Source organism: Sinocyclocheilus rhinocerous, unplaced genomic scaffold (genome assembly GCF_001515625.1).
Source record: "Sinocyclocheilus rhinocerous isolate Xijiao unplaced genomic scaffold, SAMN03320098_v1.1 scaffold445, whole genome shotgun sequence".
NCBI lineage: Eukaryota > Metazoa > Chordata > Actinopteri > Cypriniformes > Cyprinidae > Sinocyclocheilus > Sinocyclocheilus rhinocerous.
The window spans coordinates 460,907-486,040 of NW_015645566.1; the positions used below are offsets into that span (position 1 = coordinate 460,907).

Sequence of the window (25,134 nt, forward strand, 5' to 3'; positions counted from 1 at the left end):
TGATTTTTTAAATTATTAAAAGATTATATTCAGTAATTATACTCACTTAATATTAGATTTTAAAGCCAGTTTTTTTAAACATATCATAGGCCTTTTTTGTTTACACTGTCAGAAATAAAATATACTATAATTGTATTTTAGCCCTTTACTGGGGCAGTAACCTCATTAGTACCATTAGTATGCATGCTTTAAGGGTAGATAAATTACAAAGGTGCACCTTTGAGGGCACCTCATGAAAAATAAACATGGTGTTACATAAGTACAAAAATGTATTATTATTATTACCATGGTAAATTTGTGGATACTGCAGTTTTACTACAAATACTGTGGTAAACTGTGGTTACTGTAATAAAACAATGGTTCATTTTTGTAAAAGGCTGCCAGGCTGTTGTACCTCTAAAGGTGAAACTTTAGCATATTTTTTTCTGACAGATTTATTAACAGCAATTACAGAACATAACACAATCCATTTGAACTTTTAACAACCAGTTTAAATAAATTTACTTGCACAAACTAGCCCATTTAAAATAAATATTACATGTACACAAAAGTTTGGGGTCAGTAATATTTTGTAATATTTTTTTAAAGTCTCATGCTCAAGGCTGCACTTATTCGAACAACAACAACAACAACAAAAAAAACAGTAAAAGCAGCAATATTGTGAAATATAACAATTAAAAATATTTATTTTCTATTTTAATATATTTAAAAATGCAATTTAAAATGCATCTGTGATCAAAGCTGAATTTTCAGCACCATTGCTCCAGTTTTCAGTGTCACATGATCCTTCAGAAATCATTCTAATATCATTTGCTGCTCAAGAAACATTTATTATTATTGCTGCTTCATATTTGTGTAGAAACCGTGATGCATTTTTCAGAATTAATTTTATATATAGTAACAATGTTATGTAGGCGAATGTAATGTAATAATCTGGCAATGGTTTCTTAAGATCTACTTATGCTTCTCATGCTTTTGGGAAACGCATCCCTATTTGAACAAACACTGTGACTGAGCCATGCGTCAGCAGCGAAGTGAGCGAACGCTGTCTGTGATTGATTGGTTCTGTCTTTCAGCATTTGCGTGTGTTCCGATGAGCAGGAGAAATGGTTCTATCCAACACAATTATTCGCTAATATAGTCTATTTTTCCACTTTGAAGCTTATTTTATACACCGAATTTCTTGATAAATAAATAAAAATTAATGGTTAAAAAATGCACTTTAGAATCGATATTTTTATGTGAGGATCGATCCGCCCATAAGTGGAATTCGAGTGACGCACTTTGTAAATTTGTAACCGCTCTGTGGGTGGGAGCAAAAGTGCAATAAAAGGACTAACCACACCTGCGAGTGATTGATTACACAGTCAACAACATCGCTGTATACAAACAATCATGCTGGCAAGGATTGTTTTGGTACTCTGTTTGGCAGGTGAGTCTGTAACTGATTTTGGTAACAAGGAACATAAAAGTCTGATGTTTTGAGCATGCTTTATAACGAAGACGACGTTATTTTTTAATCCCTACTTTAAAGTCCAAACTACAAAAATTAAGTAGCAGGGTCTTCATATACATTGGTGTTGAGTTATTTTTATCTCTCTCTGACTCTGTGTTTCACTTTTATGTTCTTCTAAACAGCTTTGGCAAGTGCAGCTGTTATCCCTGGTGGCTCTAAAGAGGTGGGTTAAAGATCAACCTATTCATGATAATTTATTTAACCACTTTATGTATCTAATGTTTTGTGTGCTTTTGTTGGCAGCCAAAATGCTCTGAGTACTACTTGCCCATATGTACCCGGGAATATAACCCCGTGTGTGGTACTGATGGAGTCACATACCCCAACGAATGCATGCTGTGTTTGGGGAATATGTAAGTAAATCAAGTTTTTAATTTTGTATTTTTATCCACCATTTAAATGTTCGTAATGTTCTTACTGGTGTCCTTTTGAAAATTTGTTTGACTGTCTTGTCACAGGGAGGACGAGGTCAACACCTTAATCTCCAGGATGGGTGAATGCTGAGACCAATCCACTCATTTATATTATCTAGATGTGACATGAAGGCTGGAACCACATGCAGTTTTTTTTTTTTTTAAAATGGTTTTATCTTAAGATAAAGTGTTTCCCCACTGTTATGTGTCCTTTTTAAAACGATCATTTAATAAAACCTTCATATAGAAGTCACTGCTTTGTACTGTACTCTCTTTAGTATAAATGGGCACTATTCATCAGAACTCGTGTAGCTCCAGTGATTCTTTGATGAATCTGTCATAAACATTAAAAAAAAACTTAAAGGTGTATCAGAATATAAGCTTTATGAGCTATAATTGTTTATAATAACACAGAAAACAATCGAAAGAAAATTTTGGAAAAATGTGATGTTAGAGTATGAGGTGATTGATCGGTGTTTGAACTGCATCAACTTCTGTCCTGGAGAAGAAGTGACTTTTTTTATTTTTTATTTTTTTGGCAATCGAATTCTGATCTATTTGTTGCCATGTCAAACATTGAAGGTCAGTCTGGCAATAAAAAAAAAAAAATTGTTTAAGAATAAAATCAAAAACTAGTTATGTCAGTATTTAAGTTTAAAATGAGTGCTAAAAATTAGCTTGAAGTAGCCTTCAAATCAAATTGTCAAAATCAAACAAAATAATCAAACGGCACAAAAAACCTTGAAATACTGCCTATCAGTTACAACATCACTCTGCCAGCACACTACCAGCAAACAAAGATTACACTGGATAAACCGTAAAACACAACATTACTCCCACTGCACGGGCCAATAGTCTTCTTGTACAGTGGTGTCATATCTTGTTTTTCCAGGCGTAGCAGGACATGATGACGCTTATGTCCAAAGAACAAACTCTGTTAGAAATATGAATCATGTAGACTATGCACAGAGTTACAGCAGACTTTTGACGGCCTGTGCATATAAATGCAAAAATCTCCAAATTATTTGTATTTTTTATTTACTTTTAGTTTTTTGCATTGTAGAAAAGATTTAATACTGTGTAAGTTCAAGGTGATCATATTCATCACTAAAGAACATTAAATGTGGCTGATGATTTGTTTAATGAAATAATTAAATAGCGAGTCTGAGAGATGAAATTTATAGAGCTTGCCTGCATAGTCAGTAATTACACTGCGCTGTTGACACTGTTTCAACTGCTTCTCCTCTTATGCAAATATAATTTATAAAACTGATGATGTCTAAATATAATTTATTAAGAATTATGTAAAGTTTTCTTATATAAAAAATCCTTTATTAAGTCAGGCAAGATGCAAAAATAATGCCCAAGTCCAATAAACCAAAATATTTATTTTCACATAAAAAAAAAATCCTCATGTCTAAAATTTTGATAACAGGAGTATGATTGTTTTTACACTTTAAGATCATATTTTGTAATTTATTGGTAAAAAGTGACTGATGCAACTAGTTGCAGATATTTATACATCATATTTAAAAAAAATAATAATAATATAGCAAATGACATATTGTATAGGCCTAGAACATTTTGTACTTTTTATTGTGAGGAAAAGCAAATAGTTCCCTAGTTGAGTAGGAATTGAATGATTGATTACCCATGATTAACTTTTTACAGCACAAGTAATTATTCATTTTAAATTACACACACCTACCAGCCAAACTAAATCTATCAAACTAAAGGTGCTTAGTTAACAGACTTTGTTCCTCCCTTTGATGATGTATATGATATGAACCAGTGGGATGGACGGTCTTGTGTGTGGCAAATATATAAATATTTGATTGTATGATCACTTAGTTCAGTTTTATATCAGTTGAATGAGTTGACTCTCAGTTCGGGAACAATGTTTGCACGAGGTGTCATTGTCCTTCTCTGTTTTCTGGGTGAGTAATATAATGATTATAATTATTAAATAAAAATGTTGTTAGGATGTTGCGAATTTGTCACATCATTCAAATCTTTGCATTCTTGAGAATTCTAGTTCATGCTTTGCGATCAAATTCGAAGCAGGTGGTTAAGTAAAGCATTTGGACATTTAAGTCACATTCAGCCATTTTCAAGTGTGATTTAAGGGACTGTTCCTGTATAACTTTCTCTTGCTGAACACAGACACAGACAAAAAATAAATGTAAAAATCAAACAGAGAGAGAGAGAGAGAGAGAGATTTTGAAATACAACATTGGACCACAATTTCACTGTATGGCCAAAACAAGATAGCGTTTATGTTTTTTTGTAGCACAGAAGATTTCCTCTTGCCACATCATACAAACTGTTAAACTGTTATCTTTGTTATTTTCTTGACACAAACAGTGGCCATATCTGATGGAGCAAGTATGGTGAGTAAATAAACGTTGAAGAATTGCTGTTCTTAGTTCCGTCTTTTTTCCCTCCATGCAGGTGCAAATAGCTCATTGTTTTTTTTTTTTCCTTTTTCTGTTACAAGCCTAATTGCAAGTACTCTTCTAACATTTGTCCAATGAACTACTTACCCGTGTGCGGAACCAATGGAATAACATACAGCAATGAATGTATGTTGTGTGCTGCCATCAAGTAAGTTTAATTATGCATGCATTTGTATATAACAATGTATAAATAAAAAAATAGATTGCTTTAAGATCTGTCACCACCAGACCTTCAGAGTTTAATCTTTGATATAATCTCTGTCTTTTTAGGGCATCAAATACTAACATCTTAATCCGGAAGCCAGGCCAATGTTAAATCAAACATCTGCAGGCGTGGCACAAGAATTGTATCATAATTAAGCTTGACAGACTTTTAGTCTTCAAGCTTTACGTCTCATTCAATATGTCCTGAATGTGTAATGGTATAATTCATTAAAAATATTGCATACTGAAGCTGTTCTGTTTGGTTCTGTTTTTTCTCCTTTAAATCTTGGAAAGACAACAACCTGCGACTTTATAGCACTATACTAAAGTCAAGTCAAGTCACCTTTATTTATATAGCGCTTTTAACAATACAGATTGTGTCAAAGCAACTGTACAGCATTAACTAGGAAAATAGTGTGTCAATAATGCAGAAGGACAATAGTAAACACTCATTTTTCAGTTAAAGGCAGTTCATCATTGAATTCAGTGACGTCATCATCCAGCTCAGTTCAGTTTAAAAAGTATCTGTGCAATCAAGTCGACGATATCGCTGGATATTAAATATTTATTTAATACTAAATAATCTAAGTATTTCGTATTTAATCTTTAGTATTTATCTAATACTACTGAAAAACTGAAAAATTAGTGTTTACTATTGTCATTTTGCATTATTGACACACTATTTTCCTAATTAATGCTGTTCAGTTGCTTTGACACAATCTGTATTGTTAAAAGCGCTATATAAATAAAGGTGACTTGACTTGACTACTAAAAATCTATACTAAATAATTGCAAGTCACTGTTTGTGCTACGAACATAAATTATACTTCATAGGCATAGGCTTGTTGAGGAGAGACATGCTATTGTTTTTCTTGTGGAGGTTAAAAAAGGTGAAAAGTACCGAAAAGAGGGACCCAAACTATCTAGATACTAGAATATCATAAAGGATGTAGGCTCTTTTGACACCCCATGCAGGAAACAAGTGAAAAAAAGGATAATTTACCCACCAGTTACTGTGCATCACTCCAGCACTTTAATAAGTTTGAATAAAACAAAGGTAGTGAAAATGAGTTGATGCTCTGGCATTATTAGGAAAAATTCTCCTCGCTCATCCAAAAACAAACTCCAGCATATTCAGTTGTCAGACACGACTGGAACTTCAAATGGGACTGGCTTCTATGGTCAGATGAAACTAAAAAAAAAAAAAGCTTTTTGGCAGCAAACCCACAAGATAGGTTTAGTACAAACAGGGATAAAGAGTAACCCATGTACCCCAGGTTAAATATACGGCTGGATCTTTAATGTTGTGGGCCTGTTTTTCTGCTGGAGGTTCTAAATATCTTGTTCAGATGCATGGCATCATGGATTCTATCAAATACCAACAGATCAAAAATCTAAACATGACTGCCTCTGTTAGAAATCTTATAATGGGCCGCGGCTGGATCTTCCATCGGGACAATAATCCAAAACAAACATCAAAATCAACACAAAAATGGGTCACTGAGCACAAAATGAAGCTTCCGCCCCAGTCCTCCGACCTGAACCCTATAGAAAATGAGTGAAGTGAACTGAAGACAAGGAGCTGTGAATCTGAAGGATCTGGAGAGATTCTGGATGAAGGAATGGTCTCTGATCGCTTATCAGGTGTTCTCCAAACTCTTCAGGCATTATAGGAGAAATCTCCAAGCTGTTATCTTGGGAAAAGGACATTGCAATAATTGCGTGCCAATATGGCCAACATGAACTAGAGAAAGCATTTATTTCACAATGAGATTTTCCCCCCACTTTCAATTGTTTTACTTCAATGATAGGTTATGATTTTGTGAATTCTTTGAAAGAAAGATCAGGTAAGGATAAACAATGATCGTGTAAACAATGTCGCCTTTGCTCGTATTTACCAAGGGTGCCAATATTAGTGAAGGGCACTGTATTATATACAATGTATTTTACATAAGCGTATGGCAATTTATATTTATTTACAAAAATATTTTATTAAACCAGAAGGATTTATTTTTATATCATTTTTCCATTGTTGTTTAGTCTTATGATGTGTGGTTTCAAGGGATGTTTGTGTTCATGAATAAGAGTTATGAGGGAATGTTTATGGAAATTCAAGGTTTATGGGAAGTTGTTGTGAAGCAGTTTGGTATAACACTACTTGATTTTTATTCATCAGACAAAGTCTGAGCATTGAAACATATGCAAGATTATTCAATAAACTTTTTTATCATCATAAAATTATCATTTTGCTCCTTTTTTATCATCATCACTTCGTCTCCTGCTTCTGCTCTTCAATGGCTTTGCTAAGTCAACTTCTTGGCTGATAGAAGACTGTTAGTACAGTTTTGGGTACCAGACAAGAGTGTCTGTTAACAGGTTTTGGGTATTAGACTACTTTGCTGACTAGTTGTTCTGTTACCAGACAAAACAGCTATTTTTTGACAGGATCTGGCATCTGGGGCTGGATTTGATATTTCTGGTGTGGAGGCATGATCTAACAAACTTTAAAATTCAAATATGTGCAACTTAACTTTGCAAGTTCTTACAAATTAATGATTTTTGTCAAGTGAAGTGAACATCAGTGAACACTGCGTAGGGACCCTGTAGGGACTCAGAACGCAGCTCTAGTGTTTTTGTTGGTCTTGATGTGCAGAGATGTCTCAGATACAGAGTTTTAAACTATGTAGATTCTAAGTGTGCAGGTATCTTGCTAAGATATTTCAGATGGTGTGTGGTGTAAATGCGATGTGAATCAAATAAGTGAGTTATCACTTACTGTATGTGCTTAATCAAATAAACTGTTGTCACTCCTGTGACCTGTAACTGACCTCTGTAAATGGAACATGATGAAACACTCAGAGGAGATTTGCTCATAGACTGAATATACCACAGTATATTCCAAAAAGAATGAACAGCTGCTGACCAATTTAGGAGTGTTTCTTAAACAGATATTTGCCTCCCAAAATCTTTTTTCAAAACCAGAACCCAAATTTACATCTTGCAGCATTAGCTGTTTAAGGTCAGGTGCACATTACAAGACTGAAGTAACTTGCCCTTTCACTAACCCTTTTACACCCTTAAACTCTTAAAGAGTCGTGTGCGGAAATTTGCGTAAGAATGGATCTTCAATTGAAGGGAGGAGAATAATAATAATAATAATAATAATAGTAACTAACACACTCAGATTACTTGGTTAGTGTGCACACCAGCATAATAGAAAACAAGAAAGTGTGAACCTTTAAATGTGAGCAATGAAGTAAGCTTAGACTTAAATTCTTGACCTGCTCAATTTACATTAGCTAGAGTTTTTTTCTTCTACTTCTTCTTTTATTCAACAGATTTTGCAACATGTTGTTCAATATCTCCAACTTGTTGGGTAACTCGAGTGCACAACTTATCTGAGTGGAAAGACATTTAGAAATTTGAATTTGAAAATTAAAACAAGGACTAGGAGATTAAAGGACAGTTTCTTTCCTAGACCCATAAACATTATGAACTCCAATATGCACTGATCTCGTATCTATTCTTCAATTTGAATGTCAGTCTTAGTGTAATACACTTGCATTTTCTACTCTGAATGCACATCTCAGTGCAATACAACTCTTTATTGTGCAATACAAATTTTTGCAAGAATACACAGAGTTACATTTGTTATTCATGTTTTGTTGTATGTGAACTATGTGATATACAGTCATGTGAAAACTTTAGGAGACCCTATTGAATTCCATGGTTTTCTGTATCAGGACATAATAAAAATTATCTGGTCCTTGCAGGTCTTAAAATGTGAACAGATGAACAACACCGCATGACATGTTCACACCGCATTTGATTAGCATTGCCTGACCGTTACTTATCCTCTTAATTCCTATGTTAACAGTAAGGGTGTAAAATGTAAAACGGGAACATGAAAGGAATATTCTAAAGTTATAATCGAAGTAAACACTAATCAAATTAAGACATGTGAAGTATTCCTATTTTAGTCGCATTATTGAAGTGCATTAAAGACATGTACACACCTTAATCAAATTATTACTGTCGTGTAGGACTTTTCGCCGCATTTTGTGACAGGATACACACACGGCAGTGTTCAACTGTTTGACGCAAACAAAAGAATGGCTTCGCATGTTTGCATGTATAGCATGACAAATAATTAACTGCACTTGAAGCTTTCAGTAAATTAAAAATGAAACACACAAAACTGTATATGGCTTCATAACGAAGACAAACTATATGTTTATGCATGAAATTCCGGAGGGGACGTCGGATGGCGTCACGTGGTGTCGTAATGACGTGTGCCATTAATCGATCTATGTACTATAACATGTCAAACGGGAACATGAAAGGAATATTCTAAAAGCAACTCATGTAAACACCTTAATCGTAATATTGTCTTATTCAGAATAAGGTACATAATTAGATTACTGATGTCCATGTAAACGTAGTCAGTGTTTCAGTGGTGGTCTCCAGCTCTGCTCGCTCCACTGTGGTGGACTTAAACTCTCCATCTGCTCCACCATGGGGATCCTCAGTCCCTGTCTGCTCTGCTGTGGTGGTCATCTGCTCCACGCTGGTGGTCTTCAGATCCACCCTGGCCTCCTGCTCTGCCAGCTCCACCCTGGTATCGTGCTCCACCCTATGTAGTTATAGTTTTATGATTATCTTTTTGAGGAAACATTGTACAAATTATAATGCAAAACAATGTTACATGGTTTATATAATAAAGGATTTTAGTTTCAGTTCTACAAAACATTGGACTTTAAAGTTTAAGCACAGCACTTCATAATCAAGCACAAGTTCACTTCACACAAATGCATTATAAAGGCCTTGCATATAATATAAATAAATTATAAAAATAAAAAGAGTGTCACATGTTCTGTGTAGGTTCCTTGTGTTTGTCTTTGGACTTTTATGTTGAAGTGTTTCCTGTGTCATATTTGTAGTCAGTTTGTAGTCTTTCAAAATGGTATGCAGTCTCTTGCGGTCTTTCCTGCAAGAGGAAAGTTCTTCCATAGACTCAAGAAGAAGAAGAAGAAGAAAACTAACAGATAAAATAGATGGCTACACACAGTGTCTATGTACCATTTTTGCTTGGCTCCTAAAAATAAAAAAACCAAGGTTAAGGCTGCAGGCAAATCAGATTTTTATTCTTAATTCAGATCTTTTCAGGCAGACTGTCCACACTATTACTTGCGAGTGATCAAATCAGATGTGTGTGTCCAGACATAACCAACCTATCTGCGTGGGTTGCTTTGGTTATGATGCAGGCATACCCACATATGTGACGAGGCTTTCAAAACAGATGCAGGAAAAAAAGAGGTACATCCTCTCGATCTCCAAATAAGTGCCTGTCAAGTTGTGGTGTAGAACTCTTCTGTCACTCAAGAAAAACCCAGCGATGAAGGAGACTGGTATATATTGTGATGTTCTGTGCTGTAGTCACAGCTGGCTTCAGAGTCTTTGGATACTGAATATGTCTGTCATTTCTGTCACTGGTTTTGACGTTATTGTTGTTTGTCACATTAAAAGTGACACAAAATACAATCTGAAATCTGATTTGAGCAGCCAGAGCATTTAGACTGAGACACATCTGTAAAAATCTGATTGGAATGGCATTTTAAACCACCTCCACATGTTTCAATCAAATTTTTAAAAATCTGATTTTGTTTTTTTTTTCTCTTTCTTTCTTTTTCTTTCCTTTTCTTTTTTGCTGTCCAGACTTTCAAAAACCCATCTGAATAATACACCCCTTTGGTACTTGGCCCCTATATACAAATATTAAATAAAATAAAAATAAAGCCTTTATTAGTGAATGGATTTAAATGACTTGATGAAATTATTATTATTTTAAAAACATAGCCTATTAATAATAACAAATTATTTGAACTTCATTCGGGCACAGGCACGAGGCAGCCTATCTATACATTTGTAAATGAAAACAGACGCTTATTTAGGGTGAGTAAATTAGGATTTTATTTCTGGAAGAACTATCCCTTTAAGGGCATCATAGAGGACTGTGAAGATATTTCACTGGAACTTGGTCTTCGTTACATTTATTTTCTATTTATTTATCTATTGTCATTTATGTATTCAGCTAATAAATGTTGTTATTGGTGCCATTCACTATATAGCAAAAATGAGCAAATGAACTGAGTCCTGACTCTCTGCGGTTATTAAAAGTCAAAGGGTGTTTCTGGAAAAAAAGTAGTGGATAAGTGATTTCTATCCATCATGGCTTCCGAATCAGAATGAAAGAAAGTCCTGACATATGTGAATGTCAGAGATTGTAGACTTCTATATAAAATACCTAATAAGCTCACTCAACTTTTCAAATTTGCAATTAAAAATGTAATTTATTTTTTCAATTTATGTCAAAACTAAAAATATTACTGAGCCCTTCAGTTAATATTCACTTTCACAACAAGCCAAATGTTTTTCGAGCTTTACCTACCTGACTACTGTTACCACTTTCAATCATCAGATGTGAGTTAAATTGTATGATGTGACTGATCTAGGTATATACTATGTGAATATTTTAATCTTTTGCAGTGTATCTTTGTGCGAGTTGTTTATCATTTACTATTTTTAGCTGATTAGCACCGGAGACCATGTTTTAGTTTTTCATTTATTTCTTTGGCTTTAATGTTATTGTTTTATGCATTAAGCTGTTGCATGAAGATGTTTCAGAGAATCATTAATCTAAAGTATTAATCAAAACATGTTTACATATTTTATTAGCTTCTTAGTATACAATTAGGAAAAGGTCACAGACGTTTGAAATTTGACTTGAAATGAAGAGACTGTGGTATGGATAACCACTATTTAAATATATCGGTGTTACCAATAGAGGGCAACGATGATTATGCAAATGGTCACAGAATAAATGAAAAATAATTCATCTAAATGTGTTTGATATCTAAGAGATCTGGATGAGGCTCTTCAACTCCAGTGCTGGAGGGTCAGTGTATCTTTAGTTTCAACCCTTATTAAACACATCTGTCTGCAATTTGCAAGTAATAACTCAAATAATTATCTCGTTAGAGTGTGTTTGGTCAGGGTTAGTGATCAACTCAACAGGATAATGGCCCTCCAATTCCTTTTGTAGGGAATTGGCAGTTTCCCACTGTAGGAAATGCAAAAGGAAATCAAAACTCCATTATTTATTAACAAATATATTGGTGCATAACCTTCAGAACTGTGGCTGTTTTACATGTGATCCATTAAATGAGTACTTGAATTTAAGTAAATAGTTCATCATTTCTCCCATTATCACCACTGCCAATTTAATGTTACTATTAAGTATAATGCACCCTGATGAACAACTGTGATACTCATTTAATTGTATTTAAAATGGGATTGATGGCAATTTCTACAGTGATTTTGCAACAGTATTCTTGTTTTTCTAGCCTTTGTTTCATTTATAGACAAGCAAGAAAAATGATTACCGATAAAGAATAAATCTGTTGTTTGTGGTTTAATTTCATACTACTAATTGGACAAAATGTCAAGGTAAGAAGAAAATGACATTCTCCTTGTCATAAATTCCAAAGCAAAAACATACAAACAAAAATCTTTGAAATACAATACAATACCACATCACTCTATTATATAAACAACATATTTTTGTTCTTACTTAAAATGCAGTCTTCAAGATCCACATCTGAAATCACTTCAGTCAGAGGGACAGATGTGTTTTTAGTGCTGAGTTTACCTCTAGTTATAAGTGCAAGAAATCTCCAAACCCTTCAATTGTCATAATGCAAATCTTTCTTCACTTTACCACCGCAATCCCAAACAACAGCTTTTTACTCTTTTAAAATAACATATAAAATCAGATTTGTAGCCCTGTGTATTATTCACTTACCCAATAAAACATTCTTTCCTTCACATCTGAGGTCCCTCTGAATGCTTTCTTAATTCATACCTATGCAATACATCTCAGATATGATTGTCTAATTCATTAGGTGCTGCTTGAGGAACGATAAACAACGTTAAAGGCACTAGAAATATCTGATCAAAACGGAGATTAATTCTCAAACCATAAATCATCTCCAGCATCAGATGATCTGCATTTAACATGTGTGACCCTGGACCACAAAACCAGTTTTAAGTAGCACGGGTATATTTGTAGCAATAGCCAAAAAGACATTGTATGGGTCAAAATGATCGATTTTTCTTTTATGCCAAAAATCATTAGGATATTAAGTAAAGATCATCCTCCATGAAGACATTTCATAAATTTCCTACCATAAATATATCAAAATGTAATTTTTGATTAGTAATATGCATTGCTAAAGACTTAATTTCGACAACTTTAAAGGCCATTTTCTCAATATTTTCATTTTTTGCACCCTCAGATTCCAGATTTTCAAATAGTTGTATCTCGGCCAAATATTGTCCTATCCTAACAAACCATACATCAATGGAAAGCTTATTTATTCAGCTTTCAGAGGAAGTATTTCAAAAAATGTACCCTTATGACTGGTTTTGTGGTCCTGGGTCATATATGAGGTGAGAGAAATATGGACAAGAGCTTAATGCTACACAAATCAAAGCTACATACACGGTCTTAAATACAAGTTTAGTCCAGATATTAAACCACAGCTACCAAGGTTTTTACTGAATCATTTGATAGAAAATGTTTTAGTCCCTTCACGGTCTGTAGGTTTTTATGACGTCCTTTATGGGTCTCCGACAGATCGGACAACACGCGTTGATCTGTCTCTTGAGCCTCAGTCCACAGTCATTACACAAACACATGTGTCCACACGTATAGATGACGGTGTCCACCTCCTGATCGAAGCACACCGTGCACTCACTGCTTTTGCTGATCAGGGCTGCGTCAGATGCAGAAAGAGTCGGTGAGACCGGTGGACTGAGAGGAGAGCTGGGAGCCGTCACTGAAAGATAACACATGAAACGGCATCATAAACCTGCTTCAGTGGGGGGGAAAGACTAATTCATATATAGTACAAGACAGTTCTTCTGAATGTTAAAACAATAAGTGATGCCACCATAACCCTGTAAGAACAATAGTAATAGCAGTGCTTTAACAAACACCATTAATAACACTTTACGGAATGTGATTCTGTGATGTCTGGAGTTGATGTTGTCAAAATTTGCTTGCAAAACATGTTATGAAACCCTTAAATGTTAGCATGGGATGTTTACAGCTCTATTAAGGTTGCAATGAAACGAATGTTGCGACAGATCTTTCCTTCCGTATTGTAACATACAGTACCATCGAGTGTAAGAGATTATCATTCTAACTTTTCACTGCAAGATTGAGCTATGGTATTTTGTTTAAAAATGCAACATATTAAAAATGAAACACACATGGATAAATACACAACGAGATCAGTAACATGCGTTTAGAAGCAAGGTAAATTTTGATCTTACAGTAAATCAGTCATTTCATGATATTAGCATAAGCGTTTTGTTTCTTCCAGCAGTTCAGAATCGAATGTAAGCTGATGAATGAGCTTGTTGAGACTCACCTAGAGAGGACTCAGATGCTGATGAGGATCTGTTGACAGTGAAAGCCAGATCAGAGTCACTGTCATCAGGCATTGATGCCTGAGACACTGATGGGGAGGTGGGAGGGCTGGCCTGAACAGTTCCTTATGGACAAAAAGAACATCATTTAGCACAATGGACATGTGCCTTTATTACAACAATCACTGACAGTCACCTAAAGCTGACAATGATTTTCAACAAAATATTAAAGAATGTATAGATAAACTACATTATACATACGCTATGCTGCATTTTAACAGTTTGGATCCTGAATGCTGATTGGTCAATACAGCATTCCTGTTGTGCTCAAAAGCACAATATAACATCAGCTATGACATGATCAGTTTTTTTTTTATTTTTGCCACTCCCTGTACTCACAACATTGCATGGCCTTGTGACTTAAATAAATGTTGGCAGCATTCTGTTTTTGATACAGAGATATTAAGACGTGCAAATCTTTGCAACTGTCCAATGGTGTAGGTTTTAATTTTCATCTGATATAATCATTTGAATTAAAATAAGAGGAATAGTAAAACCTGTTTCACTGTATTTTTCAATATGCCATGCTGCTCTGAATCATAACTGGACTCAAGGGGAATTATTTTGGAACACTGGTAAAAAAAAAAAAAAAAGCATCATTTTGAAATAAAGTTAACTGTAGGATCTGTTTGAATGTAGTGGTTATGGGCCGAGGAACCCTGGGAAAGTGATTATGAAGCTACAGTACATACTAAATTGAACTCGCTGTCACTAACATATGCACAGCAAGGTCAGGTAACACTTTATTTTAAGGTGTCCTTGTTGCGCGACTGGTAAAAAAAAAAAAAAGCATCATTTTGAAATAAAGTTAACTGTAGGATCTGTTTGAATGTAGTGGTTATGGGCCGAGGAACCCTGGGAAAGTGATTATGAAGCTACAGTACATACTAAATTGAACTCGCTGTCACTAACATATGCACAGCAAGGTCAGGTAACACTTTATTTTAAGGTGTCCTTGTTGCGCGTGTTACATGTACTTACTATTATAATAACAATAAATTATACATAATTAGACCAAACCCTAATCATATTCCTAATCCTCACCATAGAGTAAGTTCATGTAGTTAATTCATATTACTCAGTACTTAAATGTATAATTACACTGTAACAAGGACACCTTAAAATAAAGTGTAACCCAAGGTCATTCTAAAGTTCCACTAAAAATAGGAAAACAATCAACTAAATGTAATATGTAAATTAATTCGTTTCTCAGGATATCATGAACTTTTGAGAAAAAACGGTTGATTGAGAGAATGAACAGTGTGAGCAAAGCTGAAATCTAGACAAAGAAGCAGCTTAAATATAAAAGCATTTTGTTTGAATGATTTAGGTTACTACATAATTTTCATCATTCAACATTTGTGTTCATTCATAATTTGTTGTTGATGTTTCCAAACTTTTAATTGGTAGTGTAAAGAACATCTATTAACAATTTGTTAAATTCACATATCGTTTATCATCACTTTTTATTAAATCCTACCTAATATTCTGAGCCGGTTCACGGCTCCATGCAGTGTGAAGAAGGCCCACAGAACCTGAGAGGAGTCGACACACAGGAGACGACCGCGTGTCCCTCCATTGACCCCATGATGCACCTCCCCATTGGCCAGAAAGGTAAAGCTGAGCACATCGCCTGCCGTTGGTACAGGAAAACCCCTGTAGACCACCCAATACTCCTTACGGTCCAGAAGCACCTCTGGGTCAGCTGGCAGCTCTCCAGCATTGAGGGTGCCTGGATCACAGGAGGTCATACCAAAGAGAAGAGCCCCAAAGTAAGGCAAGCCCAGATGGCCCACCTCCACATACAGCGTCTCGCCCACCCGGACGGGCCTGTCGCTGAACATCAACGTCCTGCTGCTGTCCAGGAAGTGTGTACATGCAACCGTGCGATCGTTCGAGAGAACCACGTCAGGGCCTCGCACTGGGTGAAAATGCAGGTCAGCGTCAAAAGGCGTGGGGGCCCTTTGTACATTGAAGGAGGTGGATGAAGAGGGTGTAGAGGAAGTGGAGCAGCAGGGGATGAGCTGGTTGTAGTTGCTGAGCTGTAGCGTAGCAAATTTTGCTGCCGCGGCCTGGCTGCTCTCTAGCTGGTTGTTGCTGTAGTTGGCCGAGTCGTGGTTGCTCTGGGGAAGATAGGCACTGAGTCGAGCGCTACTCAGACAGCTCGTGCCCACGCTCTCAGCAAATGTGCTCTCTGTGAGAGGAAAAGAAGACCAGTGAGTCATTATAAATAATAACCACTTTAATTTCTTCTGCTCTAATTACAATGCCTTTTTTTACTCTTTTTGACCTCTGGATCTGCAATTTGCCCCCTAACAGGAGCTGTAATGAAGCTGCCATGTTTGTTTTCGCCTACAGCAAAAGCATTTACCCTTCATATATTGACCTTGGTGAGACGAATGAATGATGAATGAATAGCTCCCAGTAGGACAAATGACCACCTTTTCTTTTAGAGGGAACATATTATATGTAAGGCGCTAAGCTAGTGTTCTGATTAGACTTCAGAAGCAGCATAAAGGCTGAATGATTTACATCAAAACCTAAGCCTAATGCCAATGTAATTACTACAATACTAATTTCTCACTAGAAATGACAACAAAAGTAAAAAAAAAAAAAAAAAGTTTTAAAACACATTTACACAAACTGCAACTTTTAGACACTATTTTCATTTTTCAGCTCAACTGTCATGGAATCGAATGCATAGGATTGTGAGATATCAGGCAGCGAAGGACGAAGAATACATCTGAGCTGCCTTCAAAAATTGATCAAATCAAGGTATCTCAGAAGACAGAATGTCACACGATCATTGAATTCTGACGTGCCTTACTGCCTTCCTACTCCGAATAGCATTTTTCAACTTTCGGATGCAACCAATGTAAATAATTATTAGACTATCTATTCTACATAAGTAGCAGATGTTTAGAATAAAGTTTAAAAATATATATTTCTTATATCACACTTGATCTGAATACATCATATTCAGTCGGATGGTCACATACTCTGTATTCACATGAGTTGAAACGTATCAACATATATGAAGCTCAGATCAGATAATACTGCATTCACAGAGATTCTGAACTCAACATAGCCCTCTTGTGACTCTTGAAAATGAACAACTTCTGTTCTATAGTCTGTTCTTTGTTATAAGCAGTGCAGTCTCATCTGGCCCACTTTCATGTAATACATAAGTAAATGTGTGACCAGATTTGAGTGTCAACAGGAATTCATGCGGTTTTGTGCATCAATGTACCTTGACATTCAATGAAATTGGGCACTTGATATATATATATATGAATACTTTCCGTACCCACTGTATATTTGATATATTTGACATACGGTATTACACAGAAGAATAGTATATGAAAATATATTTGTTGATTTATAGTGAGATTCAAAGAATATTTTAGCATAAACATTTAAATTCAAAGTTTAAACAAAAAATTAATATTAATTTGAGATTTTTATTTGTAGTATGTACTTCTTTTGCTTTAATCAAGCTGCAGTATGGGTCACATTTAAAAGTTTGTGAACAACCACTGCAAAACTGATTTGAGCATAAAATCATTGGGAAATTAGGATGTTCACATGGCAAGCCAAAAATCGATCAGTGATTTTCAAACTGTAGTGCAAACCATTGGTGGTCCATGAAGTGGTTTGCAGGTTGACTGAAAAAACAAACAAACAAACTGATTTCATTAGAATTATTATAGACAAAACACCAAATATCAAATCAATCGACTGAATAATCTATTAATCACAATGAATTTTATGATTGTGTTAACATTAAGTGTGTGCTCCAACTTAATAGCCAGTGTCATTATGGTTCATTAACTAAATGTAATCTAATTTTTACAATGAAACTATCAAAATTATGGACTGGATGTTTTAAGTTATAGGGCATAAATTAAAGATAATTTTAAAACTTTGGGTGAATAATTGGGTGAATTTTTTTTTCTCCCCCAGATTTGGGGTACATGGTGGGCCATGATTTTTTTCTAATGTTAAGGTGGTCCGTCACTTGAAAAAGATTGAAAATCACTGGTTAAGATGGTTTAACATGGTTCATAGACAAGCTTAATGTTTAATTAAATAAATGATTTCCCATCACAGATCAAAAAATCTTTCTGCCTATAAATCTTTATTTGTAAACCAACAAAACTGACAACACAGGCAAAACATCTCTATATATCTGGGTTCTGTAAGCTTTTCAGGTAGGCAGGGAGCCTTTCTCCAGGAACACGCAGCAGCCCTGACCAAACATGGTCAATGATCTTGCCAGACAGAAGGTAAACAAAGTCCTTCAGTGATGGAGAAATGGAGTGCGAAAAAAAACAGAACAAGAAGCAGGTTCAGTTTACTGACTCCCATTCTCAGATTTAGGATGTTTAGTGTTAGTTTAGTTATAAAATCTGTGATCTCATTAGTATTTACGCGTAAAGTGTACTTCTAGCACACATACATTATTTTTGTAACTAAGAACAGACACTGATGTCCAGTATACTGAACATGTGGTTTGTATTTAGTCCTCTAATTCTGAGGCTGTTGAGGCTCATTTGACTGGCACATTTCAGAGCTGTCAGTCTGGGTGGGAAGTGAATTACAGCACCTCAGTTGAGACATTCCTCTGACATTCAGCCCTTCTGTGCACCTGTGCGGCCTCCTAGAAGTAGTTCCAGCAAAGCTGTACACTGGGTCAATGATCTTGCCAGACAGAAGGTAAACAAAGTCCTTCAGCGATGGAGAAATGGAGTGCGAAAAAAACCAGAACAAGAAGCAGGTTCAGTTTACTGACTCCCATTCTCAGATTTAGGATGTTTAGTGTTAGTTTAGTTATAAAATCTGTGATCTCATTAGTATTTACGCGTAAAGTGTACTTCTAGCACACATACATTATTTTTGTAACTAAGAACAGACACTGATGTCCAGTATACTGAACATGTGGTTTGTATTTAGTCCTCTAATTCTGAGGCTGTTGAGGCTCATTTGACTGGCACATTTCAGAGCTGTCAGTCTGGGTGGGAAGTGAATTACAGCACCTCAGTTGAGACATTCCTCTGACATTCAGCCCTTCTGTGCACCTGTGCGGCCTCCTAGAAGTAGTTCCAGCAAAGCTGTACACTGTAAAAAAAAATCCGTAAAATCTACGGTAAAAAACCGGCAGCTGTGGTTGCCGGAATTTTACCGTAAAAAATACGGTAGCAACGTTTTAGGTTTTAACTTAAATTTACAGTTAAATACCGTAATTTCATTAACTGATATAATGTTAATATACCAACCTATTGAAGTACTGAAATCTGTTTTGTACCTTTGTAATACACTGATAACCACCAAAAGCAGGTGGTGATGAGAAAGTCACATGATGAACCAAAGCCCATCACAAGCAGCTTTTAAATAATAACATATATAGAAGGTGCACAGTGTCATTCACACAAACGCTAAACACCATCATGGTAACACACATGAAACTGAAATAATGCAATAAACATTCATTTAACAACATTAGGTGTAACACACAACCCTAATGTACAAAACTGATAAGAAAAAACTAAGAAACATAGTTATTTCAACAAAAAAACATTACATTTGAAATGTAACGCAGGGAATTCTGGGAATGTCAGTTTACGGTTATTCACTGTAAATTATACGGTATTTTTCACTTCCAAAAACGGTATACTACCGTAAAATTAATGTCCAATACATGTAATGTCCAATACAGTTTTTCACCGTATATAGTAGGGGAATTTACCGTTAACCATTTAACAGGTTTTTACTGTAGCATTTTTACAGTCTTTTACCGTTAAATTCACGGTCATTTTTTACAGTGTAGGGCTGCAATCTAATCATGTTAAAATGAGCTCTTGAAATGGCAGTTATCTAACTATCTGATGCTAGTTCTAAAGCCAGGGTTGACACTGAACAACACTTTACCACAGATGTGCTTGTAATAGTCGTGGCTAGATGGTAACTATTGTTCTGTGTAAAAAGAGTTAATTAAATGACATTTGCACCCAGTGCTTTCATAAAGTATGACTTTAGTACCTTTCACAAAACAACTTATATACAACGGCATAAATAATAATAAAATATTCATAATGCTTTTTCCCCCAACTTATTTACTTATTTTACTTTTGTAGTATGAGAATAAAATAAGTAGTATATAGTATATTTTATTATTAGACATGGCCGTCTATAACTATCAGGGAAGAAATCTACATTTAGCTTCATTTGAAGTAAAGCTTTAAGTGTCACAGCCAGAGTGACATGTCCCAGATGACACTTCTCTGACCTACTTAGAGCTGCAAAAGTTTATGAAAACCAGTGGCATACCACAAATCTGTGGGGCCTTCCTGCAGAAATGATTTCATATGAACGCTTGAATAGTGGTGCTGATGGACGCAGTGTTATTTGGGGCAATCTAACCTTTGCTTTTATACTTTTCTTTTTTTTTATGTATTTGGAACTTTAATCTCTTTAATAATTTTGCAGATTGTTGGGCCTACGTATAGTTCATGTTAATATTAATGCATGTCAGTGTTTGATTTTATAGACATTTTTTGTACTTTTTGGTACAACTTGTGTGGTAACAAACCCACTGATAGCTAAAATTCTCCAATACCAGCTAATGTTTTCAGCAACATTATTGATGAAAGACTGAATTTTCAGAAGTGAGTTAGATTATCTGAACACCTACCCAGTAAAGTAATTTCTTGAGTGATTCCATAGATGTCTACGATGGACCAGAGTGTGCAGCCAACACTTAGACCGCAGTGGAAGAGGATGGGCTCTCCATCATTGATGCTGTAGAAGACCCGGCCGTGTCGGTCAGCCCAGAAGGCCACAACATTGTCCCGCATGGCCAGCCTCTCAGGCAGGGCTTTGGCCCAATATCCTGGCCGCGTCACCAGGTCGGGGCAAGCATATTTGGGGATGTCAGCTATGGCAAGCTCACTAGGGTCTAAGCTGGTGAAACCAAAACGTAGAGCTCCGCTCCAGCCTGTGTGGACACCTGAGAGGCGCAACCGCACCTTCTCATACAAACGCACAGGACGCTGGCTGAAGGTGATGCCATTGCAGAAACTGTTCTTCCGGGTGGCCCGGCGCAGTTGTGCATCCAGTCGGATATTTTTGCCTTTGGCGTGGGGGTGAAAACGAGGAGACTCAATACTGATTGGAGGGGCAGAGGTGCGACGCTCCACTCCACTGTTGGAAACAGGGCAGTACTGCCGACTGGCCACTGGGCGATGCTGCAGGCTGGTGTCTGTTTGAATGAAAGCATTAGAGCACATTAGAAACAGGTAAAAAGCCACAACATACATGTAATGTAATACACACAAATGGCAAATATAAATATATGTATAAATTTATTTCTTATTAGACACCTAGTACATAAAAGACAATAAATACATAAAATACTATTTTATCATTCAAAACATTTTTTTCATTTTATACATTACCAAATAATTATAATTAAATAAATACTTTAAAAGATTATACTGAAAATGCAAGATTTTTTTTTTTTTTTACCTAGGAATAAACAGTTGTAGGATTCTGAAAAATCACTTAGAAACATAATTCACATAATTCTAATTTCTTTTTTAAATTAAACTTTTACACTCAAATTACCGAAATTATAGTTTGAAAAGACAATGCAATAATAAATAAGACCATTTATACTAGTGGTATGAAACTTTTGGATCCCATTCTATAACCTTTATTCTATTGTTGTTAAGTCTATGTAGTGAAATGTATAAGTGCACTGGTTTTCACTATAGGCATCTCTCAAGGGCACTATTCCAGGAAACAATATAAACAGCAACACTAAGGAGTATAATGATGAAAGTAGAACAAAAACTGGATGTGTCTTACATAGCACTTTACAGGTGCAAACTCAAATACTTAATCTAAGTTAAATCTGTGCCTAATAATGACATTTGATGAATCTTTCAAATAAATGTGTGGGTTAGCCTATATTTCAGACTAAAATCAGAAGAACAGGAAGTTATGTTTTACATAAAGAAAATGAAGATAATTTTAGAAGCATAAAGATTTTTTTGCACGGTGACAATATATTTTCATGACAATTATGCATATCCTTTATATTTCCTTTATGCATACTTTTTCCATTGATGTATGGTTTGTTATAGGATAGGACAATATTTGGCTGAGGTACAACTATTTGAAAATCTGGAATCTGAGGGTGCAAAAAATGAAAATATTGAGAAAACCGCCTTTAAATTTGTCCAAATGAAGTTCTTAGCAATGCATATTATTAATCAAAAATTAAGTTTTTATATATTTATGGTAGGAAATTTACAAAATATCTTCATGGAACATGATTTTTACTATATATCCTAATAATTTTTGCCATAAAAGAAAAATCGATAATTTTGACCCATACAAGCTATTGCTACAAATATACCCGTGCGACTTATGACTGGTTTTGTGGTCCATATATATATATATATATAAAATACACACACATACACATACATTACATACATATATTTCATTGAAGTAGTTGTACAGAAGAAGCTTTTAACTCTGCCTGAACTGATTAGCTCTAATCTATGTACAAACAGTGAAATGTCCCATGCCACATTTACCAAGTTAAGCATTATATCTAAATTCATTTAAGACATAACACTGCCATATAACAAACCAGTGAAACATTTGCAGCATCTGTTCTTGTATTTCATGAGGGTATGTCACAGTTATTGGAATTCTTCATGAAAATTGAGGATGTACGCAGCACACTGTCATTATGATTATGATTTTCATTGTCTTTCAGTAAAATATAAGCACTGCATTTAACAAAGATGTCGCAAAAAAAGACATTACATGCCTCATGTTTCTTGACAGAAAAGACAACTTTGTGGGTGTGACAAATACAATACAAATACACATAAAAATATAGAAGTATATAACTACTTTCCATTTAGTCTCACCTTCCACTTTACATTCCATAGCGATAAACTGCATTAAACTACAGTTTGTGGATGGGCTAATATGGCAGGTTTTAAGTGTTTTTCATCAATAGATCTAAGGCAGAGTCATAAAATACAACAGTTACCTTCTCACACACTCTAAAAAATATTGTTTGGATGCAACAAAAAAAATTTACGCAACAGTTTGCATAATTTTTTTTGAGTTAAGGCAACTTCTTCTGAAATTAAGTTCAACTAGTAAACTATATTGTGCTATATATACTTAGAAAATTGTGTTAAAACTAACACTTAAGTTGAATACTCATAAAAATGAAGTTGTTTTTTCACATTGTTTTAAATTTGATTCAATCATGGACACTGGTTAGCTTTGATTAAAAGAGCTCTCCACTGATTTGTGTATAGGCTTAGGAGAGATGAGAGCCATAAACTAGGGTGACCATACGTGCCATTTTCCCAGGACGCGTCCTGGCCAGGATTTCTATATTGCCTAAAATATCTAGGTTTTGGCTTTGTTTGCGTGTGCAGACCGATCGGTGTATGACATCAAAGTACCATACAGACGGTTATGCTTTCGAAACGCTCTCGAGGTACTTTGATGTCAAACACTGATCGGTCTGAGCCGCACTGCTTTTAAGTCGAACACACCTAATATGTACGATTAATTGCATCGCTTTGACCGTAGATCCCACCTTCTCACACGCCATGATTGGTCCATTATGTACAATGCTTGCATGTTATTGGTCAAACTACTTTTCGATCATTACCTTCAGCAAGCATGAAAACAGGAAAACAAAGCCAAAACAAATCCTGGCCAGGACGCGTCCTGGGAAAATGGCACGTATGGTCACCCTACCATAAACGCCACTTGTGAAGCAAAGCGTGGTTTTCGTGGCTTCCAAATATAGGCCTACACTATCCAATCCGAGCTGTGGTTAATGACAATGCCACTGTCCAGTCCCTTGACTCCTATCTCCTAGCACACACGCACACACATGAGAGTCTATAGCTCTGTCTATGCTATAAGTGTTACAAACAAACAGTACATCACAGGCCTTCTGCCATACAGTGGAAATGACAAAAGATTTGAAGACAGAGATAAAGATTATTTTTAAATGAAAAAAGGAGTGAAAAACCTTCATAATGATTTGAATTGCATAAATAATACCCCAAATTAATAAATCCCACATTGCCAATCCTTATTCTTCATTCAGTGGAAAAACATGCCCCTACCTACATTTCCTCAAAATTATATTGTTTTTCTTCTTGCACATTTCATAACACTTTCAAAAGTGAAATATCTGTGAGTGGCGCGAAAAGCATATTCAGTTTTATCCGAAACAGATGAATGTGAATCTGACAATATTTTATTATGTTGGTTGCTATATTTATCATGTAAATGAAACGTCCAGCGAATGACGCTAAAAGGTAAATGCTTTATCATGTTTGAAAATAATGTACTACCTACACTGAGCCCTATACTAAACCTAACCTGTTAAAGGAACACGTCACTATTTTTGAAAATAGGCACATTTTCCAACAGTTGGAAATGTGTTAAATGTGAAATGCGTCTGTGTATTGCCCTGCGTAATATCATTGCGCCTGCTGCACCCATGGTACGGCAGCAAAGTTCCTTGATTATTACGCCGGAATGAGAGTATAGTTCCTAGCCATATCGGCCTAGAAAATCAAAATTTTTCATTTTCCGTTGGTCTTAGTACAGAAGAGTCAAGTTTTAAATAGGAAAAATATCGAAACTCTTTGGTCATTTTTGAGCGAGATGCTAACGGTCTAATCAGATTCAATCATCTATGCTAAGCTACAGCTAAAAGTGCTACCGCCAAACCCGGAGATCGGCTGGATGGATTCGAAAACGGTAAAACTCAACTGTTTAACTCTAGGGGAGTTGGAAAATGAGCCTATTTTCAAAAATAGTGGCGTGTTCCTTTAACAAAATCAAACGTAAGAGAAAAACTTAAGTAAACATGCCATCATGTCTTTTATGAGTTTTTGTGCTCAATGGATTGTTACTAGTTGTTACTAGTGTTTCA

General features: G+C 35.4%; 2 protein-coding genes across 3 annotated transcripts in view; one reads left to right on the plus strand and one right to left on the minus strand.

Annotated features, from left to right (window-relative positions):
• Window positions 1–1,332: 1,332 nt before the first annotated feature.
• LOC107706732 (trypsin inhibitor ClTI-1-like) lies at window positions 1,333–2,182 on the plus strand. Its single transcript, XM_016510537.1, has 4 exons — window positions 1,333–1,432; window positions 1,639–1,679; window positions 1,760–1,869; window positions 1,975–2,182. The coding sequence occupies exons 1-4, from the start codon at window positions 1,396–1,398 to the stop codon at window positions 2,018–2,020; spliced, it is 234 nt and encodes a 77-aa protein (XP_016366023.1). The 5' UTR covers window positions 1,333–1,395; the 3' UTR covers window positions 2,021–2,182.
• A 10,902-nt stretch (window positions 2,183–13,084) lies between these two features.
• Window positions 13,085–25,134, minus strand: part of LOC107706730 (E3 ubiquitin-protein ligase NEURL1B-like) — a 54,168-nt gene continuing 42,118 nt past the window's right edge. For both annotated transcript variants that reach the window (XM_016510535.1, XM_016510536.1), the window contains exons 2-5: window positions 20,833–21,399; window positions 15,622–16,335; window positions 14,084–14,206; window positions 13,085–13,486 (exon numbers count right to left, since the gene is read on the minus strand). In XM_016510535.1, the coding sequence (XP_016366021.1) occupies window positions 13,239–13,486; window positions 14,084–14,206; window positions 15,622–16,335; window positions 20,833–21,399 (1,652 nt within the window). In that variant the 3' untranslated portion in view covers window positions 13,085–13,238. The remainder of the gene's footprint in view (window positions 13,487–14,083; window positions 14,207–15,621; window positions 16,336–20,832; window positions 21,400–25,134) is intronic.

What these genes read in the sequence shown, in the direction of transcription:
- LOC107706732 (XM_016510537.1), top strand. Translation starts at nt 1,396, where the DNA reads ATGCTGGCAAGGATTGTTTTGGTACTCTGTTTGGCAG. An exon ending in TCCCTGGTGGCTCTAAAGAG is followed by an intron (nt 1,680 to 1,759) that starts GTGGGTTAAAGA and finishes TTTTGTTGGCAG; the next exon opens with CCAAAATGCTCTGAGTACTA. An exon ending in ATGCTGTGTTTGGGGAATAT is followed by an intron (nt 1,870 to 1,974) that starts GTAAGTAAATCA and finishes GTCTTGTCACAG; the next exon opens with GGAGGACGAGGTCAACACCT.